At 41.6% G+C, this 26,107-nt stretch overlaps 2 protein-coding genes across 3 annotated transcripts; both read left to right on the top strand.

The window, feature by feature from the left end:
* The first annotated feature begins 3,021 nt into the window (after positions 1 to 3,021).
* LOC115392221 (anoctamin-9) lies at positions 3,022 to 15,719 on the top strand. 2 transcript variants are annotated; one of them, XM_030096774.1, is made up of 25 exons: positions 3,023 to 3,215; positions 3,326 to 3,432; positions 4,204 to 4,278; positions 4,395 to 4,517; positions 5,350 to 5,486; positions 5,790 to 5,839; positions 5,927 to 5,985; positions 6,567 to 6,646; positions 7,314 to 7,448; positions 7,541 to 7,634; positions 7,719 to 7,779; positions 9,251 to 9,333; positions 9,419 to 9,523; positions 10,258 to 10,422; positions 10,499 to 10,535; positions 11,569 to 11,680; positions 12,313 to 12,370; positions 12,510 to 12,607; positions 12,702 to 12,898; positions 12,990 to 13,142; positions 13,226 to 13,373; positions 13,458 to 13,574; positions 13,821 to 13,914; positions 14,110 to 14,222; positions 15,104 to 15,719. In XM_030096774.1, exons 2-25 carry the CDS (start codon positions 3,412 to 3,414, stop codon positions 15,117 to 15,119), a joined length of 2,331 nt encoding a protein of 776 aa, XP_029952634.1. In that variant the 5' UTR covers positions 3,023 to 3,215; positions 3,326 to 3,411; the 3' UTR covers positions 15,120 to 15,719. The 2 variants fall into 2 exon arrangements, with proteins under 2 accessions (XP_029952633.1, XP_029952634.1); XM_030096773.1 differs by having other exon boundaries at positions 3,022 to 3,432.
* Positions 15,720 to 18,701: 2,982 nt separating this feature from the next.
* On the top strand, positions 18,702 to 26,079 carry sigirr (single immunoglobulin and toll-interleukin 1 receptor (TIR) domain). Its single transcript, XM_030096788.1, has 10 exons — positions 18,702 to 18,919; positions 19,888 to 20,166; positions 20,451 to 20,658; positions 21,332 to 21,459; positions 21,948 to 22,088; positions 22,216 to 22,359; positions 22,569 to 22,671; positions 22,820 to 22,970; positions 23,093 to 23,270; positions 24,670 to 26,079. Exons 1-10 carry the CDS (start codon positions 18,853 to 18,855, stop codon positions 24,840 to 24,842), a joined length of 1,572 nt encoding a protein of 523 aa, XP_029952648.1. The 5' UTR covers positions 18,702 to 18,852; the 3' UTR covers positions 24,843 to 26,079.
* The last annotated feature ends 28 nt before the right edge of the window (positions 26,080 to 26,107 follow it).

Raw genomic sequence — 26,107 nt, 5'->3', positions numbered from 1 at the left:
CTCCTCTGTGGGGTGTGGCCGTGTACAGAAATATAGCCACTTATTTTGGCGACCACTTTTTCTCCAGCCTTATATCACCTCTTCTCCCTGAGATGTGGGTCTTCTTGGGTGAGCACGGCATTTACCGTAGCGTTTCCAAGGCTAATGGTAAAAATCATCTCTAATAACAAGGCACAGAGAGCCACCCGTTTTGACATATAGGCTGCTCTCGAGTTTCTTTCTGTAAAGGAAAAAAAATGGGAGACAAAAAAAGCTGCTGGACTCTGCGGTGGGAATCACATGTATGCTATTTTCTTTTGAAAAAGCCTTACACCCATCAACTTACTCGAAGAACATCTGTCTAAACCTGCTGGCAGATGGTGCTATATTCTGGATGCAGTGTGTGCTGTGGGTACCAAGGATTCTTTTCTCTATGATGACCTTGTTATCTGTCCTGGTTGTCTTGACCCTGGTGTAGGGACAAGTCACAATAAAGTGGATGTAAGGTGGAAAAAAATACATTTTTATTTATTACCGTTTGAAAGTTTCCAATATGACCTCTTAATCAGTTGTTGTACTGGGTGATAACAGTTTTTAAGGTTTTCAGCTATCTATTAGTCTAATGACTGAAAAGGCATTTTTATTTGTCACTGCTCTTTTTAACTTTCATCATGGTTTTTTTTTCTTTTGCTTTTCTTTTTGGTTCTGCTTGTAAGTTTATCTGTGGTGTGTTGAAATGAAAGTGAAAGGAGTCTGTGTCTGAGTCAAGTACATTAAAAAAGCACAACAAAATATCGTGTGTGTGTGTGTGTGTGTGTGTGTGTGTGTGTGTGTGTGTGTGTGTGTGTGTGTGTACAGATCTGAAACTCTGAATGTCAAAAAATACTGTTGATTCTCACAATTAAATCAAACATCTTCCCGTTTGCTGTCACCCAAAAGTGACATTACCTAAATCTGACAGATTGTATCCATAATGCCAACATGGGCACCTCGTTCTTCACTAGTGATGGGGGGGTGAAACACAAGTTACTGTGATTCACCTCATTCTTTATGATTGAACAGCTTCATCAAAATTTGCTCCTGTAGCGAGCACTTTCATCTCAAAACAAGAAAACTGTGGGTTCACGTCTTGTCGTGTCTCTATAGTTTGTATGTCGTGTGTGCAGGGGTTTTCCTTGGCTTCTCGGGTTTCTTCCCATTTTAGGTAATTGGTGACCCCAAATTGCCCCTTGGTGTGATTGTGACTGTGTCTGGATGTTTGTTTGCCCTGTGCTGGATGGATGGGCTGTCACTGTTGTGATGTGCCCTTCCTTAACCCTTTGTTACCTTGGTTCAGCTCCAGAACCCTATGTGGATAATCTTGTGTGGCCTTAACAATGATCATATTTGCTCATCCCTGATTTGAAGGCGTGCTAAGGAAAATTTAAGTCATACTACAGTTGTGCATTGGGTAAGGGTATTGATTCACTTGGGATACAGTCAAGTCGGCCCCAAGCCAAGTCGGCCCCATGCAAACTGAAAGTGCATAATGTGAAGAATGTTAATATTTACATTAAATGCTCAAATATGATGCACTTTATTGTGTTTTTCAAAAAAAAAAAAAAAAGACCTTCAAAACTGACACATTGTTGCCAACTCCTCACTTAGGAACGTTCTAAATGACGTCATCCTCTAATTTGTATAGAGGCTCATTTGCATATCTAGGTCAAATTAGAGGATGACGTCATCTAAAAACGATACATAGTTGCAAACTTCTCAGTCAGGAAAATTCTAAATGACATCTTCATACAGAAAGAAGGAACCATATTGGTGTGAAGTGACAGAGCTACAGCCATAGAGTCCTGATCCTTCAAAGGCAGCTTTTAAATGGAGGTACAGATATCTATTGTCATACATCTATTGCGTTTCATTGTTCTTTTGCAAATGTAGAAATGCTATCTACAGTTACAAATCAAATCTGATTCTTGCCTTGTCTCCTGTTATCACACAGCAACATTTGAATAATTTAGACTGATGTGAATTGATTGAAAGTCCTTTATTTGTCCCACAGGGAGAAAATGCAGTGTTCCAGCAGCACAGAGAAAAGAAATATAAATGGAATAGAAATGTGAAATGTGAAAATTTACAAAGCCCAACCATACACAGAAAAATTAAATATAATTAAAATATAAATTTAGGATAGATATAATTAAATAACAGATGTAAGCTAACTGACACAATTAAATATGATTTAAATATAAATTTAAGACAGATGCAATTAAATAACAGATATAATTTAAATGTAATTTACATATACATCCAAGACAGATACTAATAAATGAATAACAGATATACAGTAGCAGATATAAATTACATATAATTTAAATATACTTTTAAGACAGGCACATATGTACACTATAATAGAAAAATGGGAGGAACACAAAAAATATACACAGGAGTTTCACAGAACTGAATGGATGATCCTTGTGGTAACTATTTCTATTTCTCTGAATCGAGGGCAGTTATAATCCCGAGGGACAAATTTAGCCCACAATAGGCTCTAATCACACCCACCAAATCACCAAGTGAATGATAACATTACAAAGAAAATTTAGATTGTTTAAAAATAAATTTCTTGAGTGAGACAAGCTGAGATGCTGCCATGAAAGCTGGCTAGCTCGTTGCTATCAAGCTAGCCTCAAAACCAAATGTTGTCAGGGTATGAAGAAGCAATATAAGTTTTTTTTTCTTTATTTTTTTTGAGGGGGGCATTTCATTGTATTCTGCACCAGAGGTTTCCATTCAAATTGGCTCAATTGTGAGATTACTGTAACTTTTTTGTTTGGTTTTGTGAAGCACAACACAACCAAAAACACTATAGAGTTTACATTTAAAGGTTATTATGGAATTGTTTTACCGGTCCGACCCCCTCCAGATGAGACTGGGCCCCGCGTTTGACGCCCCTGCCCTGCAGCAGGCTCCATACTGTACAGGAACTGAAAAAAGGCGGTCTGCTGCCACCTAGCGGCGGGCCGGCGGTACTTCGCACTTCTGCGGAGGAGGCATCAGAAATATGCCATTCCATCGCACCTGACAAGTCCACGGAGACGGTCCCGGTTAGTCCGAGGCTGCTGTACCTCACACTGGACTCACATCTTCTATTTCTGCCCCCGCACGGCTGGACTGACTGACGGCAGGAAGAAAAAAAAAATAAAAACTAGAGGCTGAGGAAATCAATGCTGTGACTCAAGCAACAGGTAGAGTCGCTTTGCATACCACTGCGTGAGACAACACCACAATTGTTCCCCTGAGGAAATCCGGAAGTTGTCTTCTTTGGTTTTTGAAGAGCCCTCATGCCGTTTTATAGTGGCTCATGCCGGGGATCGGACTGAAAGCCCGTGGGAGCCGCTGAATGGTGACCGGAGGGATTTCTGCACTGAGCTGGCTCCCACCATGCCCGGCCACCGGAGGCAGGTAGGTGATCCGATTCACGAATATTGACGCTGCTCTCTCTCTCTCTCTCTCTCACTCTCTCTCACACACACTGTATCGATACGCAGCGGAGCTCCCGCTGATCCACACGTTTTTGTTATGTCGTCAAAGGGCCGCAGTTGGACATGACAGCCAGTCCTGCTCCGCTGCTGGAAACCCGCACGTTCACACACATCCACGCAAATCAAACGCACGACTCCGCATTAATGTCATGGACGTGGTTTGAATGGGATGTGTGTGCGTGTGTGTGTTTGTGTGTGTGTCTGTACGTGTGCACTGTGGTCACAACGTTGACATTGTATTCCTGCCTGCCGCACCTTCACTCTCAGCTCTGAGATTGCTCTGGTCGTGGCATTCATGGATTTCATGTTTACATGGATTTGCTGGACTGTGAGATTATTTTTGCATGCCATGCAGTCCAGTCAGGTGAGATTAGCCCTCAGCACCCAGTAGGTGAGTCAGAATTACCTCAGTTTTTTTTAAAGCTCAGAGGTATTCACTGACACACCTCTATGTTATAGTTAGACAGGATTCTTTGGTGGATAATGACCTTTCTCCTGATTTCCACGTTCATATAATCATATCAGTGGACCGATCCCTGGATGGCAATCATCTCAAGCAATAAAAATCATTATCACTTGCCTTTTATGTGATTGTATATGTCTATATGCCATATCTTTTCATTTTGATGCGTACATCACCAGCAGTTGTGTGGACAATCTCTCTTGCTGACATGTTGTGATTATTTTGTAGCCCAGCATCGAGCTCCTAGAATTCATGGGAGTGGTGAGGGAGAATGGCAGTGAACAGTCCTCACTCCCTCCTGTGGTAAGATCACTGAATATTAGCAGCATACTTTATTTGCATGCCAGCTATTTCACCATGATACACAAAATAAGACTGACCTAAAATATGACTGTGACACATTTGTTGTTGCTTCACAGCACACGCCGCTTTCCTACGACTATGTCCTGGTTGCCAAATCAATTGACGACCGGGAAAGATCAGCATTCAAGAAACAAACTGAATACATCGATGAACTGAAAAAGCACAACTTCAAAGTGACAGTAAGTCCAAAGGCGAGTTTCACAAAGTTTGAGTTTGGGGTTACAGGAGGGCAGCTTTGAGGAGGTGATCACCCATATTGCGATATACATACACTGACTGGTTCCCAACATGCCTCCTACTAGACTCATACGTGACATTTCTGCATGTTTCTGTATCTTTTTCCCCCCAAAAAAGGGAAATAAATTGTGGTACTAAACAATAATCAACAGTTTTGGTCTTGTTTTGCATCCCTGAAGATGGTTGAGATTGTTGAAAAGCTAGTTACGGCACAGAAGAAGCAGAAATATGGAACAATGCAGTGAAGAGAAAAAATCTACTTTGATAACAAATGCAAGATGATGAAAAACCACAAACTGAACATTTGAAAAGTAATTTCTTTTCCTCTTTATAGTTGAAATATTAAAGAGAGATCCACATCATTGGCAACCTTCATGTTCTTCTCCTTTGGGTGGCCTTCCCACGTTCAGCTCAGAATCAATTGTGCCCACACTGAGAATTATCTGGATGCGTTTAAATCTCATCAAGCTTCAATGGGAGGGAGAAATGTCCAGTGTCCAAAAATTCTGTTTTCATATCTTCAAATTCTCTTAAACTATTACTGAACTGATCCTTTACAAAGGTTTAATAACAGCTATTGTGAAAATTTGTACTTTTCCTTTTAGTGATCGTCCAGCGAAACTGTTAAGATCCTCATTTTAAGACCAAACTAGTACAACGCAAACCAAACCTATCTGCATGCTTTTGCAGCTATGTGCATTTTTCCCAGGGTGCTGTCTGATCATATGTTTCAAAGACCATGCGTCTCATTGTTTGGTTTTGTGTTCCTGCTAGAAAATTATAGACGACGATCTCGTCTTCTATGGAATCCAAGCACCTAAAGAAATATTTGAGAAGTACAGGTACCTTCTCAAGGTGTCCGATGCCTGCAATTGGAGCTCCGATCAGAACATTGTGCCTCTCAGCACAAGGTAAACTATGTCCCTGTTGCTATTTTTGGCATCTCAAACAATGCTGTTGCTTCTTCTTAAAAGCATTCGTCATTGTCTTGTGCAACAGATTAAATCATTCATGCATTGTTTACATTTGGAGGTCAACATTTTTTTCTCGCCAAAACGAGATGATGCAGTTTAAATCTTGTGATTCATGTTTGAACCTCGGTTTCGCTGCTGAACGTCATCATTATGAAAGAAAGAAAATGAATGAAGAACATTTGGTTATTGATGTTTGTGTCCAAGATTGATTTTGAAGCCTGGAATTTGATCTTGTTTCAGGATCAGGATTGTCCACTTCATGTTAAATCACACTTATATCCGAACAGGAGGTGAGAGACTTATTCAAAACCCGGAATTATTGATTTTAACTGAACTTCAGCTTTCATGAAGTTTCCTTTATCTGGTGATCTTTACAGAGAACCTGCGGGATCTGATGAAGGCGAACGTCTTCGAAGCAAAGTTCTGTTTACATGAGGTAAAACACTTAAATACAATGGAAGTACTGAGATATGTTCCTGCACGTTTGATATAATCACTGTATTCTAGTTGATTCTAATTTAGTTTTTTTGAAGAAATTACAGCTTTTTATCAAACTTTGAGACTTGGTTAATCATGCATCAGGGTCGATATCAATTGCCGTTTCTTACCTCCCCTGAAGATAGTGACACTGTTACTAGGTGATCAATTTCAGCTTTTTGAACAAGCACCTCACAGTTTTCTTCGTTCTCAAGTGTTTTCACAATTACAAAGTGAAGCCTGGCAGCAGCCTACCAAAACAATGCGCGCACGCCAGCGCGAGTCACATTAATGCTGTGGACATGTATGTGAGCTTGCATGTGAGCAGTTTCGTTTGTGTTCCTACATGCTTGCAATTTACAGTTGAACCAGCAAAATCTCTGTTAAAATGTTGGTAGATTGCTTTTTGGTTTTTTTTGGTTTTTTTTTTGTTTTTTTGTTGCACTCTTTTGATCCCTGCTCAACTGTGTTAACCAGCCTACACAAAGCAGCTATTCATGTTGCAGATTTTCTTTGATTTGGTGGTGCTTGTGTTTCCAGAAAAGAAAACAGAGGGAGCTGAAAGAGAGCTGGGCACGATGGACAGCCTGTCTCCAAGGGCAACCCATAACCGCCGTCAGGTTTGGACCGCAACAGCCTCCTTTTTATTACTCTGCTTTAGTTTCCACACACACTTGCAGTTATGGCAGTGTGGTTTTTTTCCAGTCAATAAAACAATAGCAAATGTGTCACCTGCACGTGGCAGTCATTGTTTCCACTGTAGTGTGAAGCTCTTACACAGGCTAGAGTTCCGTCTCTGGAAAGCTTCTGTGACTGAGGATGCAGAGCAAACATACGAATTATTTGAGATTTCAAGGAAAAAAGGCTGCGCTATTTTAACGCACAACTAATTTAATAGACTCCTTACAGTGCCGCCTGGATTGAGTTCACTGTGATAAGGTTGACAAGGAAAACCTTGAGCATCAGTCAGTTTGACAAAGAGCTGGGAAAAGATGCCGGACTGTCGAATCGATTTAGCACTTGTTGCTGTGTAATTGTTGTGCAATTATTTCAAGTACCTCGAAGCCTGAAACCGTGCAAGTGAAAGCATGACTACCTGCAGCCTCTCCAGCCCATACAGGTTTTTCCTCTGCTTTTAGTAAATTCATGAAAATGGATTTGCGCACTAGGTTTGATTTCTAGATAGGTTTGACCAGCAGTAAATTAATGTATGTCATTGTATTTTTTCCCCAAAAGGCATAAAAACTTAACGGTGAATGTGAATGTGTGATTGTGTCTTCATGTCAGGAATTACTTTGGAGAGAAGGTGGCCTTGTACTACCTGTGGTTGGGCTGGTACACATATCTCCTCATCCCGCCTGCCTTCATCGGGATCATCGTTTTCCTCTTCGGCCTGAGCTTCTTCAGCACCTCGCCCCTCATGTGAGTGTGCCCGCACGTTTCCGGCCTGTCATTGTGGCCGAGGTGCATTTCACCTGCAACCAGCAAAACCCCCTCCCGCTGTCTCTCTCCAGAAAGGAGGTTTGCGAGGCTGACACGGTCATGTGTCCACTTTGTGACAAGGGCTGCAAAGCGTGGCGTCTCTCTGACACCTGCACATACGCCAAGGTACACCAGCGCGTCTGCTGTTTCAGTGCTGAATCTGTTTATTGTCTGTCGGTGCTCACGGCTCAGGTCTGTCTCTAACCGCAGGTGAGCCTGCTGTTTGATAACAACAGCACGGTGCTTTTTGCCATGTTCATGGCAGTGTGGGGTGAGTTTGTCTACATTCACATTTTGCATTTATTTTTTTTGAAAAACGCTCCACAGCCTTTACAATAAGATGTGATAGTGAGAATGTAATACATAGGAATTGTTGAGGAAATAAGTCTTTATTCTGCTTGAGCACTGCTGAGTTTATCTAAATGTCATTTTTCGTTATGATCAGTGAGACTTTCTCTGCCAGTGATACGCCACATCACTGAGAAAACCTACACCTCCTGGCCACTCACGTCTTAATCACCCCCAGCCATCTGGCCGTGGGGGTGGTCAAACAGTTCTCTCGATAAGACGACATGAATGAGTTCCCACTGCTTTATTCAGCTTTTATACTTGGATTCCTCAGTGTTCGAGTGAACGTTTGAAAACTGCCATCGAATCTACTTTCATCTCAAACTCGCTCTGCTTGTTGAAAATAGGGATGTAAGAATGGCCGTTTAGCTTGAGTGAAGCGATGAATCAAGACAGTTTGTGGACAGTTCACCGGAATAACCTCTGTGGATACATAAAAAAGAGGCAGGAAATGAGTCAGGGTGGGCTGAGGGTTAGAAAGCGAAAGGATGGATTGCTGGGAAGTGGACTGCTTTAGCTGTAACGTTTGAGACATTAACAAGTGGAACCGCGTCACAAAGCACATGACTGCTGAAGCAACTGTTTATTTATCCACGGCTTGGTTTGCAGTTCCTCAGAAAAGTATTCTTACTTCCTTAAAATACAGCATTCAGCACTGTAAGAGACCTTTGTTTTGACTGTCAAGATAAGGTCAAAGTAAAATAAAGTGAATTGAAGGATTAGGGATAAGGTATTGTGAGTTGTCATATGAAATGCAAAATGCACAAATAATTTACAATTAAAATTAAGTTCAAATGTGGTTGAAATGATTTGTATTATATTGTAAACACCATCTGGAAATTCAGCACCCATGAACAAGTGTGCTTGTTTTCCCTCTGATAATCTTTCCTATACATCAAGAATGGAAATGAGAGTTAATTCCAGGAATATCGAAAGAAGCAGTGAGAGCAGTGATCTTCTCTTATAGAAGCTGAGGAGAGCCGATCTGCTGCAGATCTTGGTACTCTGTGATAATACTGCACCTTTTATATTATAAAGTAGTGAATAATTTACAATATACAAAAAACAACTAGTTAGTACATCCATAATAGAACGCTATCCATCTCGGATTGAGGACACGCTGGAGCCCATCGCAGCTGATTAGGAGTGGATGAGTGCAGACGGAGCAACACTTCATCACAAGGCAAACGCAGAGTCCTCAGATAACCTCAAATGCATGTGTTTGGATTGCAGAGGAAAAGAAATCTTCCCCAGATTAAACAGCCTGAAACCAATGATGCATTTATTTTATAAAAAAATCAATCAATCAATCAAAGCACAAGAATTAAAAAAGTGAACAAATATATACATATATGTTTTCTTTAGCTGTATATAAATATGTATGTTTTTCGCAGCAACATTGTTCTTGGAGTTCTGGAAGAGACATCGGGCCTCCTTTGTGTGTGAATGGAAAGTATCTGATTGGTGCGAAGAAGAGGTAAGATCACTTTCATGCATCGTGTCCTGTTTCATGGATGTAAAGCCAGTGATGTTTCCATTTGAAAGCTGTCTTCTAATCATAGGAGGAACTGATTCTGGAAATTGTGACCAATGCCAACTGTCAGCCAAAACCTTTCAAGCACTCCTATCTGCGCAGCATACTGGTGCTGATCTGTGTCACCTTCATGGTAGGAGACTGTCTGTTTCTCCACACTTTGCTCATTGTGGTTCCCAAGGAAAGCCTGTTTTTACCTCATTGATCTATCTGGAGCTTCGTTATATAGGTGTTGAAATTATGATCGCAAAGGCATGGAAGTAAATTTCCTAGGATTTGTCACCTGCAGCAACATTAGGATTCAGCTGTTATTTTTATCGTCACACCGTTAAGGCGCCTGTAAGCAGGAGACACCTTAACCTGGCGTTTGATTCAACCTGCAGCACCAGTTCTGCTCACCGAGATCAGGGATGGGCGACTTTAACCACAGAAACTTCATCCTTCATACCAAAGGGCCTGTTTACAATAGATTATTAGAATGTGAATTAGTGATAGCACTTCAACGTCATGAGCCAACTGAATGGCTGCACGTTAAGGTCATTAAATGAAACGATGTTTCTCATCTAGTTTGTGCTCTAGTCACCGTTTGTACTTTTTTCAGACAGTAAGAAACCATCAATGGTGCTGGCCGTAATTTGCTCTGATCTTCTGAAATCGTTCACAGCTTAGATTTGTGAGGTTTTTCAGGGCCTTGAGTGTTGTAGAATTGTATTTTTTTCACAGCTCAGCGTAAATAAAGCATTAGTCAGCAAGAAATCGGATTGTCTTGGTTTGTAGCTGAAGGCGTTAATAAATGAATGAAATGCGTAATAAATGAGTAAAGGACGCGGTTTAAAGACAGAAGCGCTGTGACTCGTGTCTCTGCAGATCATGGTGATCATCGGCCTGACACACGCCTTGGTGGTGTTCAGGGTGATCGCCGCTGGGTTTCTGGCGAAGGAATCGTCGCAGTCCCTGAGCAACCACTCCAACGCCGGGGCAATGACGCTGGGGGCTGTCCTCCATTATATCATCATCACAGTCATGTCCCGGGTAAGGCCGAGCTCTCAGACAGCGTCTCGGTGTAGTTTATAATCCCGTTTACATGATCGCGTCTTTGTCTCTGCAGATCAACCGGATCGTAGCCATGAAGCTTTGTGAAATAGGTACGTCTGATGTACCTCTGTGTTCTTTATCCCCATGACATTATTTTTAAGTATTCTTTCTTTCTTTCAGCTAAAATGATAAAGAATGAAAGAAAAAAATGACTCCACCATATTTACAATGTATGTGTGAGGAATGAAAGTTTCGTTGCTTGAAGAAAATGCTGGGCAAAGTGTCACTTTCCATTGTTTCCTCATGCTTTAGATGCCCGTGTAGCTCGGTGTGTCGGAGATATTCTGCTACTGTAAATCTCAGGCATGCAACTTGAACAGGGCTGAGGCTTAAAGCATGCAGTGAAACAGAGGCTCAAACAGAGAGATAACAGAGAGATACGAGGACACACACACACACACACACACACACACACACACACACACACACACACACACACACACACAGACGTGTCATCTAGAAATACCCACAGACTATTAACAGAATTTGAAACCAAAAAAAAAATCATTGAGTTCTGCATGTATTCTGTTTCTAAGGTTGCAAACATTACACAAGATATTTACTTGCGAAATAATACATCTCATGAGGAAACACTCAAACAAAGCTACCATGAACAGTTTGTGCCACCTGTGCACTGACACTCATGCATTACAAAGTCTGAATGAAAGCTGTTCTTGTGGAGGCAGAAGGGTTTATCGGAGGGCATTGGAACGAGGACATCATATACGAGCAGCTGTAAAGATGCGTCAGCTGATAATCAGGCCGAAACTCATTGAAGGTGAAGCCTGCCAGGCTGCACGTGTTTCCAGTAGTTGAACTTTGTCTGAAAACTGTAGAAAAGAAAGATAGAGCCGCAGTTCACCTGAAAACTTTAAGTGTTTTTGTAACAATAGGTTTTTAATGAAGTGGGTTTTCCCTGTGTTGTGATTGAGTCGGCCTAAGAATCTGCGTGGACACATAGTTAAACAGCATTTGTCATTATGTTCAATGTGAAATTAGTGTACACTCTTCAAGTGCTTGAGTTTATTTCTCTGGCTGATGGGTGAGCTCCATGTGAAATGACCCTCAGTCTGTCTCCACCAGAGGAAACGAGGTCCTTCGCTGCTACCGAGAAGAGTTTCACAGTCAAGATGTTCACCTTCCAGTTCTTCACTTACTTCTCCTCGCTCTTCTACGTGGCCTTTTTTCTTGGGAGGTGAGGAAAAACTGTGGGAATTTCAGTATGAAACATCCATTGTAGTGTATCATGAAATGAGTTCTCCTGTTTAGCCCCCATCTCACTGGGCTGCGACAGCATCTCAGGACAGTCGCAAGAGTTATCAGTTTCCTTTCCCCTGGAATTTATACAATCTTATTCACTTACTGCCTCTCACAAAATTCGATATTCAGATATCTGAAACTATTTTCGGTTTAGTTTCTGCCTAATTAAACTGTAGCCTGTCAGTATTTTCCAAATCCAGCAGCTTCGTGTTGCTTTACTGGACATCTTGACGGCTAAATGGCATCGGGACTGAAGAAAGACCGTTTCTTTATATCGTGAATTCGCAGTTGTTCTCAAAACTTGTTAATTTGTGATTTTATCTGAGAGTATGATGTGAATGTCAGTGGAGTGTGGGGCTACTTGCATGCCAGTTGCAGAGACTTTGTGCATCATTCTGTGACATTTGTGCAACAAAAGCAAAGCAGTAATTTAATGTGAATCCAGGAGAAATCAAAATTTCCCCTTTTTTTGTGTCTTTAACTTGTGAAGAAGTCTTGCAGCCCAGTGAGATGGAGACTTTATCTTGATTCCTTAACAATGGCTTGATCTTGTAACACTCCTGACAGGATAAATGGCCATCCGGGTGATTACGTACGAATTGCAGGAAAATGGAGGCTAGAGGAAGTGAGCAAATATGGATTTATCATCTAAATTTTAACAGCTAAATGGATTTTGTTTGAGAACAAACTTTGTGTTGTTCTTACAGCATTTGAGACGTAAAGCCCCGGACGTTATTCTGAACGTTGCGCTCTGATTTCTGTAGTGTCACCCGAGTGGTTGTCTCACAGACCTGTTCATCCAGATGACCATCATCATGGTGCTAAAGCAGATCATCAGCAATATCTTTGAGTTCACCGGCCCGTGAGTATCGACTCCCGCTCCGCATCCGCACGGCGTCTTCGACTTTTCCAGCCGCGTGTCCGGCTTGATTAAAGCCGTTTCCTCTTTGCATCAGCTGGTTTTGCAGGTTTTGGAAGAGAAGACGGATCCAGAAGCTGCAGAGGAAGTGTGCCCACTGCTATCTGAAAGATGAATCAGAGGCTAAAGAAGGAACTGAACTGTGTGAGAACTGCAAGCTTCGGGACTGGCACAATAACTACCGTCTGAACGATGTGGATTCTTTCAGCCTCTTTAGCGAGTTTCTGGAGATGGGTACGGACAAAGATTCAACAGCAACGCAGCAGATACTGAACTAACAGCGGATTAGTATTCGGTTAACATGGTTTGTCATGATTTCTCGCAGTCATCCAGTTCAGCTTCACCACCATATTCGTGGCAGCCTTCCCTCTCGCCCCCCTGCTGGCCCTCATTAATAACGTCATTGAAATTCGCTTGGACGCCATTAAAATGGTCACTCTGGAGCGCAGGATGGTGCCCAAGAAAACCAACGACATCGGTGAGCTTTAACGGCAAACAGATATTGGAATTTCATGCAAATTATGTGTTGTTTGACTATCAGTCACTGTCGCTGATCGCCAGGCGTGTGGATTGATATTCTGGAAGCCATCGGTGTCTTAGCCGTCATCACCAATGGGCTGGTCATTGGCGTGTCCTCGGACTTCATCCCCCGGCTGGTGTACCGGTACCGCTACGGACCGTGCGCTAACGGCACGCTGACAGACATTGAGTGAGAGATCTTCTGTGAACATCCCGGTCGTGACCCTGCGATCTGCCTGGAAAGCCCTTCACATGTTCTGTTCTCCTGCTCCAGCTGCATGGTGGGATACATCAACAACACTCTCTCCATCGCACGGCTGGATGACAAGAACAGCGTCTTTTCACCAAATCAGACGATCCCCGGTGACGGCTTGAATGTCACCTACTGCAGGTTTGTTCTCGTTTTATGATGGATGAACATGGGGCATTTCTTTTCCAAGAGGGATCCACAAGAAAACCAGGGACTTCTGTTAGTCCAAAGCATACATTCCACTCAAATCAGTCAGCATGTTATATAAGTTTCCAGAGTTTATCTTCTTTATCTTTATCTTCTTTAAATGTAGTTCACGGTCAGTGAAGTTTGCCTTTGAAATCACTCTCGATAATACACCTGTTAAACGTCCCTTTCTCTTCACAGCTACAAAGATTACAGGAGCAGTGAGGACTACAGTTTAACGCCACAGTTCTGGCTGATATTAGCCGTGCGCTTTGCTTTTGTCATCCTTTTTGAGGTGAGTGGCATTGTAGCTTGAGAACAGAGACACCACATTAACACAGTGACCTCTTCTAACAGTGAAAAGCTTCACACCCGAAACTCTGCATGTCAGGGTCGAGTTTTGTGCCGCGCTGATGCCAGAATTTATGAATGGAACTGTTAAAGAGAGTTAAACCGATTATTTTTCTTCCATGGTCCTCTCTGCTTGCAGCATGTCGTTGTCATATGCAAATTCATCGCAGCCTGGTTTGTGCCCAGCGCTCCCATGCAAGTGAAGAATGACAGACTGTTTGATAAACTCAACAGACTGAAAGAGGAACTCAGGTGAGTCTCAAATAGCCTGAGGATACGCAGGCAGACGTGGTCGACTGATGCCGAGAAAGTACAGTATTATGATGTATCATGTGTCTTATGCTCCATATTAAAATAAAACATCATTCTGCGTAATGCATCTTTTTCTATTGGATTTCTTACCAAATATAAGCAAAGCTTTTGGATCAAAGTCTGCAACCTCTACTTCCCCTGTCTACATTAGAATGTTTATAGACTTCAAATCAAAGATTACTCAGTAAATGGGTCCGTTGAGATCGAATTCAAATTTCCTTCAAGTAAATTAAAAGCAGTTTGATTAGATAAATTACATAAACTGCATAGGGTCAGGAGAAGGTTTGAAAAGTATTCCTGTCTGAGGGCAGAAAGATATAATATCCCCACTTGGAGAGAATGGTACACCTCCAACTAAAGGTGACCGGTGGGGGGCATCTGAATCCGCTGGACAAACCACCCAAACTAGCTCCTCTAGTTTTTCTTGAGCTCCTCATTCTAACAGGATTTTATTAAACCTTTTGGTCACGGCCTGGAGGTCATGACCTTTTTGAGGATGGGGAAGTAGACCGAGCAGTGAACAGAGAGCTTTGCTCCTCAGACTCGCTCCCTCTTCTACACAGTAGTCTGCGTTAATGTATCTGTCTGCCTAAAACTACAACCTGCCTCATGAATAATAATAACCTGGAGATACTTGAACTCTTCCACCTTGCGTAGGACGTCTGATCGTGCTATGGCCCCGCTGTATTATCATTTGCATGTGACTCATCTCGAATAAATAAAAGAAATATGCAGCATATATTAAATACTCCTTTGATTTGACATGTTTAACTGAATCCTAATCATTTAATTGATGTGTCACTGTTGTTTGTTTCTTGCAGGTCATATGAAGCGTGACGGCTTTCAGACACTTTAATGGGACACATTTTATCCTGAGAACACAAACCCAGTGTTGCCTTTGTGCGCTGAAAGTGTTGAGACGGTCGCAGTGTCGGGTCGACTTCAAGGCCTTTAATTATCACCCTGAAGTGCTCGGATGGAAAGTTCTAGCTCTGCTTCGTTGACAGCAGGCAAAAGTTAAAAGTCGACTTTCTGGATTCTCAACTCTAAAGGGAACCGTGAAGGTGGAAGAAGCTTTCTGCACAAGACAAGTGTACAGTGACAGATATGACTGACCACAGCTTTCATGAGATTATTCTTATTCTAGATTAAGAATGCACCCATAGCTTGCTGTCGGGTCTTTATGTTTGTGAGCTGTATTTGAATGTGTTATTGAAAGCCTAAAGATAATTTATACTGCTACTGCAAACAGTTTGCTGATTGTGATATGGCACTGCCTTACTATGTAAAACAAAAAACATGCTGTGATGATGATTGTGGCTTTAATACAGACAGAATCTGTGTCTTTTTTTGTCAATTTCACCCAAGAATGTTTTTTTTGCATTTTGTTGTTTTATATATTTGAATTAAAGAGGACACTTTGGACCTCATAAAACATCTTAAGTTTGTCCATGGAAATGTCTCTGTTGACTTTTCTTAAACTTGCTTTGACAACTTTAAAGTAAAAAACGTTTTGTAGTTTCCCTGGAGTACTGCTCAAATACAGATGCATCTAAAAGATTAGTGTCTAAAAATATCATAATATTTCACAAAATCAGATATTTCTGTTTTTTTAATGGGAATCCATAATTCAGACTATTATTAAACTGTCAAATCCTTTGTTATGAGTATATGAAAAAACTGACCAATTAACTTTTTAAGGATATTACTTCTTTTTTTTTTTTTTTTACTCCATATTAAGATCCATCGCTGGTTTTTCTTAGGAGTATCATAAATTGATATCAGTATTTAATAATAATAGGATTTAATGAGGTAATTTGGATGCGGTTAAACTCACACCCCATTTAAGGCTTCAGTGAGCCTTTCTCAGTGCAGATACCAGTTAAAAACCATATCTTCAATACAAATACTTTCTTGTAAAAGTAATAAAAATTAAAAATGACTCAAAGTAACCTGAATGAATTCATTGTTAATGGTAAAAATAATTTCTTTAAAGGCAACAGCAGGGGTGGGGTGCATATTTGAGATCCTTTTCTTTTTGTAGTTTACATAATAAATTCAGGTTCACATGTGCGCTGCTGTTTCCCATGCCATCATATCACTGCTCTTATGTTTTAGCAACTGATACCTCAATATGTACAATGACAATATGCATATTTATTCATATGAAATACTGTTGAGCACGTTAAGAAATAAACTAGAGCAAGCCATTTTAATGTTTCTTTTTGTTTGTTTGTTTGTTTTGGATTCATGCACATAGAAAAACTTTTTGTATTTTTGTACTTTTACGTTCAATCACATTTATTAATAGTTCATGTGATATAGTTCAGTTACAAGGAGTCTTTTACGTGGTTCATCCATCATTCCTTGTTTTAGATTTTCTGTTAGGCAATAGAGAATATATAATATAAATACTAACTAAAAGATAAACAGATATGTCAGACGCTTGAATAAACAAATAGATACGCGTACAAGGTCAAATGGAAAACAACTAGAGTAACTCTGTAAGGATATACAGTAACTAATGAAAGTCAGACACTGCTTTTCAACCATGCTTCAACAAAATTATTTACAAAAATAAACTCAAAAAACAGGCCTGGAGAAAAATGATGGTACCCCTAGAAAAGACTGAAAATGATTTGACCAAAGAGACGCGTCAATCCAAGGTGTGTCCACTAATTAGCATCACAGGTGTCCACAATCTTGTAATCAGTCACTGTGCTCAACATGGACCAGAGGAAGCAAAGGAAAGAGTTGTGACAGGAGATTAGAAAGAAAATTATGGACAAGCATGTTAAAGGTAAAGGCTATAAGACCGTCTCCAAGCAGTTTGATGTTCAGGTGACCACAGTTGCACATATTATTCAGAAATTCAAAATTCATGGGACTATAGCCAACCTTCCTGGACGTGGCTTCAGGAGGAAAATTGATGAAAAATCAAAGAGATGGATAATACGAATGGTAACAAAAGAGCCCAAAAAACCTCTAAAGAGATTAAAGGTGAACTTCAAGCTCAAGGAACATCGGCGTCAGATCGCACCATCCGGCGTTGTTTGAACCAAAGTGGACTTCATGGGAGACGACCAAGGAGGGCACCAATGTTAAAAACAAATCGTAAAGAAAGCCAGACTGGAATTAGCCAAACTTCATGTTGACAAGCCACAAAGCTTCTGGGAGAATGTCCTATGGACAGATGAGACAAAAATGGAAGTTTTTGCCAAGGTACATCAGCTCTACGTTCACAGAAGGAAAAATGAAGCAAATCAAGAAAAGAACACGGTCCCTACTGTGAGACATGGAGGAGGCTCTGTTATGTTCTGGGGCTGCTTTGCTGCATCTGGCACAGGGTGTCTTGAATCTGTGCAGGGTACAATGAAATCTCAAGACTATCAAGGGATTCTAGAGAGAAATGTGCTGCAGTGTCAGAAAGCTTGATCTCAGTTGCAGGTCATGGGTCTTGCAACAGGATAACGACCCCAAAACACACATCTAAAAACATCCAAGACAGGCTAAGAGGAAAACATTGGAGTATTCTCAAGCAGCCTTCTATGAGCCCTGACCTAAATCCTATCGAACATCTTTGTAAGGAGCTGAAACATGCAGTCTGGGACAGGCTCCCTTCCAACCTGAGGCAACTGGAGCAGTTTGCTCATGAGGAGTGGACCAGAATACCTGCTGAAAGGTGCAGAAGTCTCATTGACAGCTACAGGAATCTTTTGATTGCAGTGATTGCCTCAAAAGGTTGTGCAACTAAATATTAAGGGTACCATCATTTTTGTCCAGGTCTGTTTCATGAGTTTATTTTTTTCTTATAATAATTCTGTTGAAACATGGTTGAAAAGCAATGCCCGACTTTCATTGATTAAATTTCATAGAATTTGTATTTATTACTACTTTTAACAAACAACAGATTCAAGTTGTTTCTCTGACCACTGAATTTTTCTTTCATTAAACGAAGGGTACCAACGATTTTGTCCATGTCTGTATTCAACTTCTACGGTGCAGTTTTACCAGTTTTACAAGAAGAACAAAGAAGAATTCCGGAAGAAAAGTGTTTTTTTGTTTTGGTTTCGCTATTAAATGTTTTTATACATATAGAATTTTTCAGTAATTAAAACTACTATGTTAATGGCAAAACCATGAATGGAATTTTTAAAAGAAATACAAAATAAAACAACTTCCGTTTAAAGGTCAGAACTACGGTCAACATTGCAAAACAACCAGCTTTGCAGGTCTCCCCCAAATTACAAAGTCACAATGATAAAACAGACGCTCAGTTGTTTCGATGTCTTTGTCGCGTAAACGAAAAGTGGCTCGTGAGTCGTGAACACAAACTTCCGGGAGTTTCGCTGAAACGCAGGTGGAAGCCGGTGTGTGGCCCACGTGACCGCGGGCAGCCAATCGCCGCGCGCCCCTCAGGTGATTCCAGGTGCCGTGCAGGAAGCGGGGACTCGTCTCCTCCGCCGCTCTGAATGTAACGAAACAGTAAGAAAGTGACAGCGGGTGGTCTCTCGGTGATGTGAGGGAGCAGGACGTCTTTTCCCGGCTCGTTTCTCCGCTGCTGCTCCTCATGGCGCTGCTCTCCGCGGCTCTCCTGCTCTGCTCCGGGCTGCTGGACACCACTTCCTCCGCAGTCGGTACGGATGTTTACAATTAAGACTTTATGAACTGCATTTTCTCGGTTATTATTTTTCATTAGTGATGTTTTATTCTCTTTATTTTATTTGTCCATGATACACTGTGGTGACAAACTGCGGTTTGTTAGATGTGTAAATACAGGTCAGTGCACATGTGGTCAGCGAGTCCAGTCCAGGGTCACTCTGTTACCAAACTTTATAGTTTTTTTTTCTTTTAAATTCCTGCTACAGGAACAGACTCGGACTTTTCACCCGGATGTGTAAGAGGAGGACAATAGTAAAGAAGAGTAGGTCAAACAGAAACTAGAACGCACATTTCCATATGTAGAGTAGGTGACTGGCCTCACTGAGCACAGGCACTGAATATGTTGAAGAACTGGTCAGGATTTAATGGCACACCTATACATGAGTTTGATGTTTAAGTCTTCACTGTAAGTTGATTCAATGCCGTCTGCTCAGCGTGGAATAAAATGTGTCAGCAAAACAGGCTTTTGTGCAGGGTCTGTCAAGGCGAAAGAGTAAACAAGTTCACCTTTAAGCACCATTAAACACTCACTCTTCGCCAGAAGATTCACTGAGGCCTGACAGCGTGCACAGGCCACATCTGCTCAAACTGATCCAAAGTCAAATCTCAGGATTTTGTTGAATATCAATTTTTAAAACACAAATATTAATTCAAGCCATGCAATAACAAGTTCGGCTCAATAATTATATCACATTCATAATTGGTCTACAGTCATAGTGTGTAAGCTAAAAAGTTTTGAGCCTTTTTTTTCAACATTTTGGTGAAAAAACTAGAAAAATATCCAATCCTGAATGTGACATATTGTAATATTTTGAAATTCGGGATTTTTATAGGTTCCTTCTGCAGGAAGAATATTCACAGATATCATGAGTTGAAGTATGGACTGGACTGTTTCATCTTTACTGTCAGTAAAAACTTTTACTGTGTTTTTCTGTGATTGTAGGTCAGAGCTGTGTGGACGAGAGCAGGTTTCAGGAGCGGGTGATTTATTTGGGGAAGGAGGAGCTTCCATATAGACTGCAGTGTCCTCTGGATCCTGCACAGCTGAAGGGTGTCGAGGAAACCCAGCTGACATGGCAGAAAGACTGTCAGCAGCTCCTCAACCGGGAGGGGAAGACCTATCTGGAGTTCGCCACCCTCCGCTTAGAGGATCAAGGAAATTACACCTGCATTCTGGACGGCAACAGCACATCCACATTCACCGTGCATCTCACAGTTAAAGGTAAGTATTACGTCCATGTCTAAGTATAGTCGAATCAAATCAAACCTGATACTGTAATTGCGTGACTCAGACGGAGAGCTGTTATTTGTCTGTGAAATAAACTTTGAGAGTCTGTGTTGGAAGTTGAAGAGCTAGTTGAGCGGACACACCTGCAAGCAGGCATTTTGTTTCGGCGTGTCTCCCCGCCTGCAGCCTCACACTCTTCTTGGCGCTGCTCATGAAGGCCTCTATTGTCTTCAGCTCCCGCTTTGAACACAGTTAACAGTGGTTTGTCTTTATTGCAGACTCTCCGTGCTCCAAAGCTCCAGAATTTAAGCCCAAAGGGGGCCTGACCAGACTGTGGGGGATTGTGGGGTCTGCTGTGACCCTGAACTGCAGCGCCCTCCTCCATACCGACCCGTTGGAGGAACACTGTGACACCGCGCTGCAGTGGAGCAAAGCTGGACAACCTCTCACGAACCACACGCTTTATCCGCTGAATACATCTTCATGGTGATTAGTTTCCCATTGTTGAGTGTTACCTGAAGACGGTGACCTATTTACACCAGTTGTTAAACTCTGTTTTGGGTTTTCAGATCAGGAAGCGATACGGCCTATAAAAGGTTTTAAAGACTCTTGGAAATGTAATTTCATCCCTGGAAGCTCCTCACAGGATGCTCATGAACTCTCTGTGACCTTTTTGTACACAAATCTGAATGCAAATGCACTGGCAATCCATACGTAAAAATGACCACTGTCTGTTTGCATTTTCAAACTAGTTAGCTGAACATTCCTGCTTTTTTCCCTCCTTCCTTTTGGTTTTACTTCAAGTGGAAGTTTCTTTGCTCACATGTAGGTTTGAGAGAAAATATCAAATTCTGGATAAACCAAAAAACTACCATTTTCTCAGAGTGGCGTGTCAGGCAGAGCAGCAGCACCTTGCTTTTGGAGGTGATCAGAGCTAACTGTTGAGTTCATACTTAATTTAAGAAATATTTATTTGTGGTTTAAATTTCTGAAAACTGAGCGTGATCAGCTGGAGCCACAAGAAGAAATGTCAGTTGGATCTTATTAGAAACCAGTGCTTTGATACCAGATGTTAATTTCTTCAGGTTAAAGTCATAATTGAATGTTTGCAAAATGTTATCTTTATCCGTGTAAATGGGATCTTATGTTTTCTTCTCAGGTCTGCTGGTGAAGGACAGCTGATGGTACAAAGTCTGCTGCTGGTTTCTATCAGCGAGCTGGAAGACTTCGGAGTTTACAGCTGCTCAGTGAGGAATGTTTCCTCAGACTTCAGCATACAGAACTCAGGTGAGGCCACAGGGAGGATGATGTATGTCAAACATAAGGCTAGCGGGCCAAGTCTAGCCCAGGTGATCCGAAAATACTTACAAAGGTTTTAAATGTCAACAAACCGACTGCAGTTTTGAAAGTAGCACATGACGGAACACCGAGACCCAGAACTGAGCAGCAGACAGCTGAAATGCACAGAAGCCATTGAGAATTTGCTACTTTGTTGCTGGTAAAATAGCCTTAGTGTGAAATTCATGCATAAGTGTGTGAAAGAGCAAGCTGAAGGCTGCAGGAAGTGACAGGCTGGAAAGAAACTCTGGAAGAGAGTGTTCCAGATGGTGTTTATTCTCGGGCTGCTCATAATAGGTTTCCTGAAAATGAGTACATTAATCAGATCATTGGCAAGAATGCACCTTTACTTCTTCAGACTATATTTACTTTTAGATGCATTAACAAAACACAGTTTGAGTTTTTTTTTTTTTTTTTTTTTTTGTGTACGTGTTCAGACATCCCGAGCCATACGGCTGCTGTGATCGCTGCTGTGGTCCTCCTCCTCCTCCTGGGTGTCGCGGCTGTCGTGTACTCCAGGTGTCACCTGAACATCAAGCTGTGGTACAAGAACACCTATGGAGACTACGAGCTGAATGGTGAGCACTTCCTGTTCTCCAGGATGAAACTGTAGGCTGTCACGCCTTTGTGCTGCATTTTTAATATCCCCCTGAAGACTCTCAGTCTTCATAGTTTGTGATCTGGTTTGTGGCTCTGCCTCCTCAGATGGTAAACTCTACGATGCCTACATCTCCTATGTCAACAATGACTACGACCGGAAGTTTATCAACTTTATCCTTAAACCTCACCTGGAAAATCAAAACCGGTACAAGGTGCAGCTCAATGACAACGAAATCCTTCCTGGTGCAGGTACGATCACGCCCCACAATGCAGTGCGACTCTCTGTTTTTCAATCTATATGCTTTGTCCTGTAATAGTGGCTTAGTGTTGAAGTAACGGAGTGATATTAGCTTTATTCATCCAGTTAATGATTAATTCATACTTTCATACAATTTTCATGCTGCTTTGTTACTTTTAGAATCTGAAGTCTCCAACAAAATTGTCTGTTTTTTCTCCAGAACCTTCTGCAGACTTGGTCATGAACATGAGTCGCTCTCGTCGTCTCATCGTGTTGCTGTCGTACGCTTACCTCGAGCAGGACTGGTGCACCCAGAACTTCAGGTGAGAGACACACAAACAACAGGAATGTCGACTCCAACTGCTTCACACACCACATTCAGACAGCAGCAATACTACAGCCGACCACTTGAGGCCAGTGTTGCTCTCGTAGTGCTCAGCGGCTCTTTCTGAGGGCGATGCTGGTTTTCAGGCAGGGCTTCCTGCACCTGTTCGAGTTGTGTCCGCGGCCCATCGTCATCATGCTGGACGGTCAGTACAGACGAATGACGTCGGACGTCAAGCAGCTGCTCGACGAGAACCAGCACCGCCTCACCATCCTCACCTGGAAGCACAACTCTGTGGTAAGATCTGACAGAAAACTCATGGGCTTGTTACAGAGTGAAATCTGCTTGTGAAATAATAAAAACTGCAGGAAGGTTTCTCCAAGTCCAGGTGATGATTTAAAAGACGTGCGTGTCCACAGACTCCGGCCTCCGTCTTCTGGAAGGAGCTGTCTCTAGCGATGCCGCGCAGACTTTTCTTCCACAGCAATTCTGCGGGCGACCCTCAGACTGTGCTGCAGGACGACAAAGACCCCATGCTGACCCTTGACCCCGACTACCTGGACTGCCGCCCAGACTTGGACGGCGCTGGAGACGTCGGTGAGAAAAGCTCGATGAGCCATCCAGTCGTCATCTGACGGCTTCTTGGCCCATTTTCAGTCCCTCCCTCCCTCCCGTCAGACAGACTGTGACACACTGGAGTTGCACAAGCATCTCTAAGTTAGAGGTCAGATCAGAACACCGGCGAGCTCCGGAGGATCACAGCCGTTTACCGAATGAAATAAAAAAGAGATGACGATGCAATAATTTGTAGATAATAAATCCTCACAGTGTTGCAGCACTGCTGTCTGTGAGAAAATTATTCTACAATATTTCAAAGCTCTCTGTTAAAAGAGAACATTTAACTTAACTCAATGCAGAAGTTAACATGATTATTATTTTAGCATTCTGCGTAACAGTATTGTATCAACAGCTTTTAGTTACTTCTCTCCATTTGTTTCCTCTACGGTAATTACACAGAGCCTTTGTGTGCAGAGATTTCTGTCTTTTCCGAAAGCAAACAGGCGTTTGTGGTGATAATAGCTGTTTTTGGAGTTGTGTGTGGCGGACCCTCCACATGAAAATAGAAACCATGGCCCTTTGTAGTGTTTTCACATAAATTCTGAAAACTTTGCTGAAAACTTTAATATAGAGACTTTAAGTAGAGTAATATACTGACATACTCAGCTGAAACATCATCGGCAAGAGAGAGTGAGACATGATTATTACCAAATATTTGGCATTTATTATCCAGGTAAAGTCCTGAGGATGAATGACTGTGATCCAGATATGTCAGCACTTATTAATGTTTGGCTTATGTATTATGCTTTTATGGTATAAAAGTGAAATGATGGAATATTACAGCCTTTTTTTTTTTTTTTTTTTTTCGTAAACTAGTGCTCTCGAATGTGTTTTATCTTACTTAATGTGTGACTTGTTTGACTCAGCAAACACTAATTCAACTCAAAGTTAATCTTTAACGAACTGGGACAGTGTGCAACAGACTGACTTCACCTGCTGCAATACGACGTTTTACATAAAAAAGATATTGCACAGATGTAAAAGACAAGCACTTTGTGATTAACGTACAAACTTACAGTGGGAAAATCTCGTTTCATTACTTTCCAGGAGACAATAGAGGCCTTCTCTTGGACAAAGTCCAGGAGAATGATAACATAGTTCAAAGGAGGAGAAGCAGTGTCGTTTTCTCGTGTGTGAAAGTGCTGACATTAACAACAAGAAATGAGCAGACTAGTTTTGCTCTCCCTGTCGGGATGCCTGTGTTCAGTGTCTTGTTTTGTGTTTTCACGGTTTAGATTTTTCCAGTCTCTGCACTGTCTGATGTCCTCTCTCCTGTGTTTTCAGTTTTGTTTTGGACACTTATGTCTAGTCAGAATTGTCTGTGACGTTCACTCTCTGCCTCACACTTGTGTAACATTTCCGTGTTTCGATTTTTCAGGTCCTCGTCTCCCTGTGTATAAGAATCTGGCCGGTAGAGCTCCAGTTCTCCCCGCAGCTCCCATCCCAGCGGCGGAGCCCAGACCCTCCGACATCGACATGTCGGACCTGGGATCACGAAACTACGGAGCTCGCTCCGACTTCTACTGCCTGGTCACAAAGGAAGACATCTGATCTGATCTGACAGTCCTCACCTGTCCTGTCCTGTCCTGTCATGTAGCTGAATGTTTTGTTATGTTCCTTACTGTGTTTGAAATCAGGGGGGTTTCTGTTACTTGGCAGAGTTCAAATTCAATGTTTTTTTGTGTTTTTTTTATGTACAATATTGTGTGTGAAAGAAAAAATGAAGGAAGTAATGTCAACAGTAACGGGTCACACTGGTCTTCAAGTTCACTGATATATTCACAATGCAATCAACAGCTCTGCTATAAATATTAGTTTAGTTTTTAAGATGTTAATGTTTGTTGCCTGAATTGTCACTGAAAGAGACGGACTCAAATATTTAATGGTTAAATTCAAAACCTCTCGGTTATATGAAGTTGAACTGAATTTTTTAAAGGAAAACTTACAGCAAAGCTGTTGTTTTGGGCGATATTTGATTATGTAATTGTGCTTAAAAATTGGCACATGTTCATACAGGTGCGTCTAAAAAATACAAAGGAAAAAACATTTTTTTACATATTTTATTTCAAACAATGAAGCTTCTATATATTTTAAATATATATTCGGAGCTTATAAAGATCTAGTTTTTCTGAAATTATCAGATTATATAAGAAATATTTAATTAAATCTCCTGATTGGAAACATTTCAGTTTAGCCATTTAAACCTTCATAATTTATAGTCATTTCATTGATATTCGGTTTCTAGTTCCACCTACGAACTTATGAATGTTCCAGTATCTCTTCTCCCCAGCAGAGGGCAGAGTACTGACAGATAAGATTAGATAAGAGGTTTTGCTCTTTCAGCACTTTGCCCTGTTTGATTGTGAACAGAGACTGTTCAAAGAAAAACTCTGACATTCCCAAAGTCTCACTTTTATCCAGAAATACAGTTCCTGCAGTGGTTTTCCGCAGCTGTGCCAAAATCTGCAACTCAGGTGTGTGTGATCAATAAATAAAAAGGCGAAGGCGGTCGTGCTAATGGAACCGGTGGACAGTGTGTGTTTGAAGGGACTTGCTGACCTCTGTCCTCGCGCGGTTATCGTCACCTGCAGTGAAATGGGAGACCGAATGAGGGTGCAGCAGGGAAGGTCTCGTATTGTTCCTGTCTGAGCAGGAACAAATATGTAAACAGGGAGTGGCTGACATTTCACCACATTACTGTCACTCTTTTACAGCAGCAAACACTACAACACTCATACACACACACACACACACGAAGTGCTTAGAAAAGGACATTTGGTCTCCAAATGAGTGTCTTTATTAGCTGTAAAATATCC

The sequence above is a fragment of the Salarias fasciatus genome, chromosome 7 (assembly GCF_902148845.1).
Source record: "Salarias fasciatus chromosome 7, fSalaFa1.1, whole genome shotgun sequence".
NCBI classification, from domain to species: Eukaryota; Metazoa; Chordata; class Actinopteri; order Blenniiformes; family Blenniidae; genus Salarias; species Salarias fasciatus.
The sequence above is the reverse complement of the archived record's forward strand: the minus strand, read 5'-3'. Positions and strand labels throughout refer to the sequence as shown.

Excerpts from the sequence above, each read along its gene's own strand:
- LOC115392221 (XM_030096773.1), top strand. The coding sequence starts at position 3,412 with ATGCCCGGCCACCGGAGGCAG. Across the intron at positions 5,840-5,926 it reads CACTTATATCCGAACAGGAG|AGAACCTGCGGGATCTGATG; the intron begins GTGAGAGACTTA and ends TGATCTTTACAG. Across the intron at positions 12,899-12,989 it reads TAGCGAGTTTCTGGAGATGG|TCATCCAGTTCAGCTTCACC; the intron begins GTACGGACAAAG and ends GATTTCTCGCAG.
- sigirr (XM_030096788.1), top strand. The coding sequence starts at position 18,853 with ATGGCGCTGCTCTCCGCGGCTCTCCTGCTCTGCTCCGGGCTGCTGGAC. Across the intron at positions 20,167-20,450 it reads CGTGCATCTCACAGTTAAAG|ACTCTCCGTGCTCCAAAGCT; the intron begins GTAAGTATTACG and ends TCTTTATTGCAG. Across the intron at positions 21,460-21,947 it reads CTTCAGCATACAGAACTCAG|ACATCCCGAGCCATACGGCT; the intron begins GTGAGGCCACAG and ends GTACGTGTTCAG.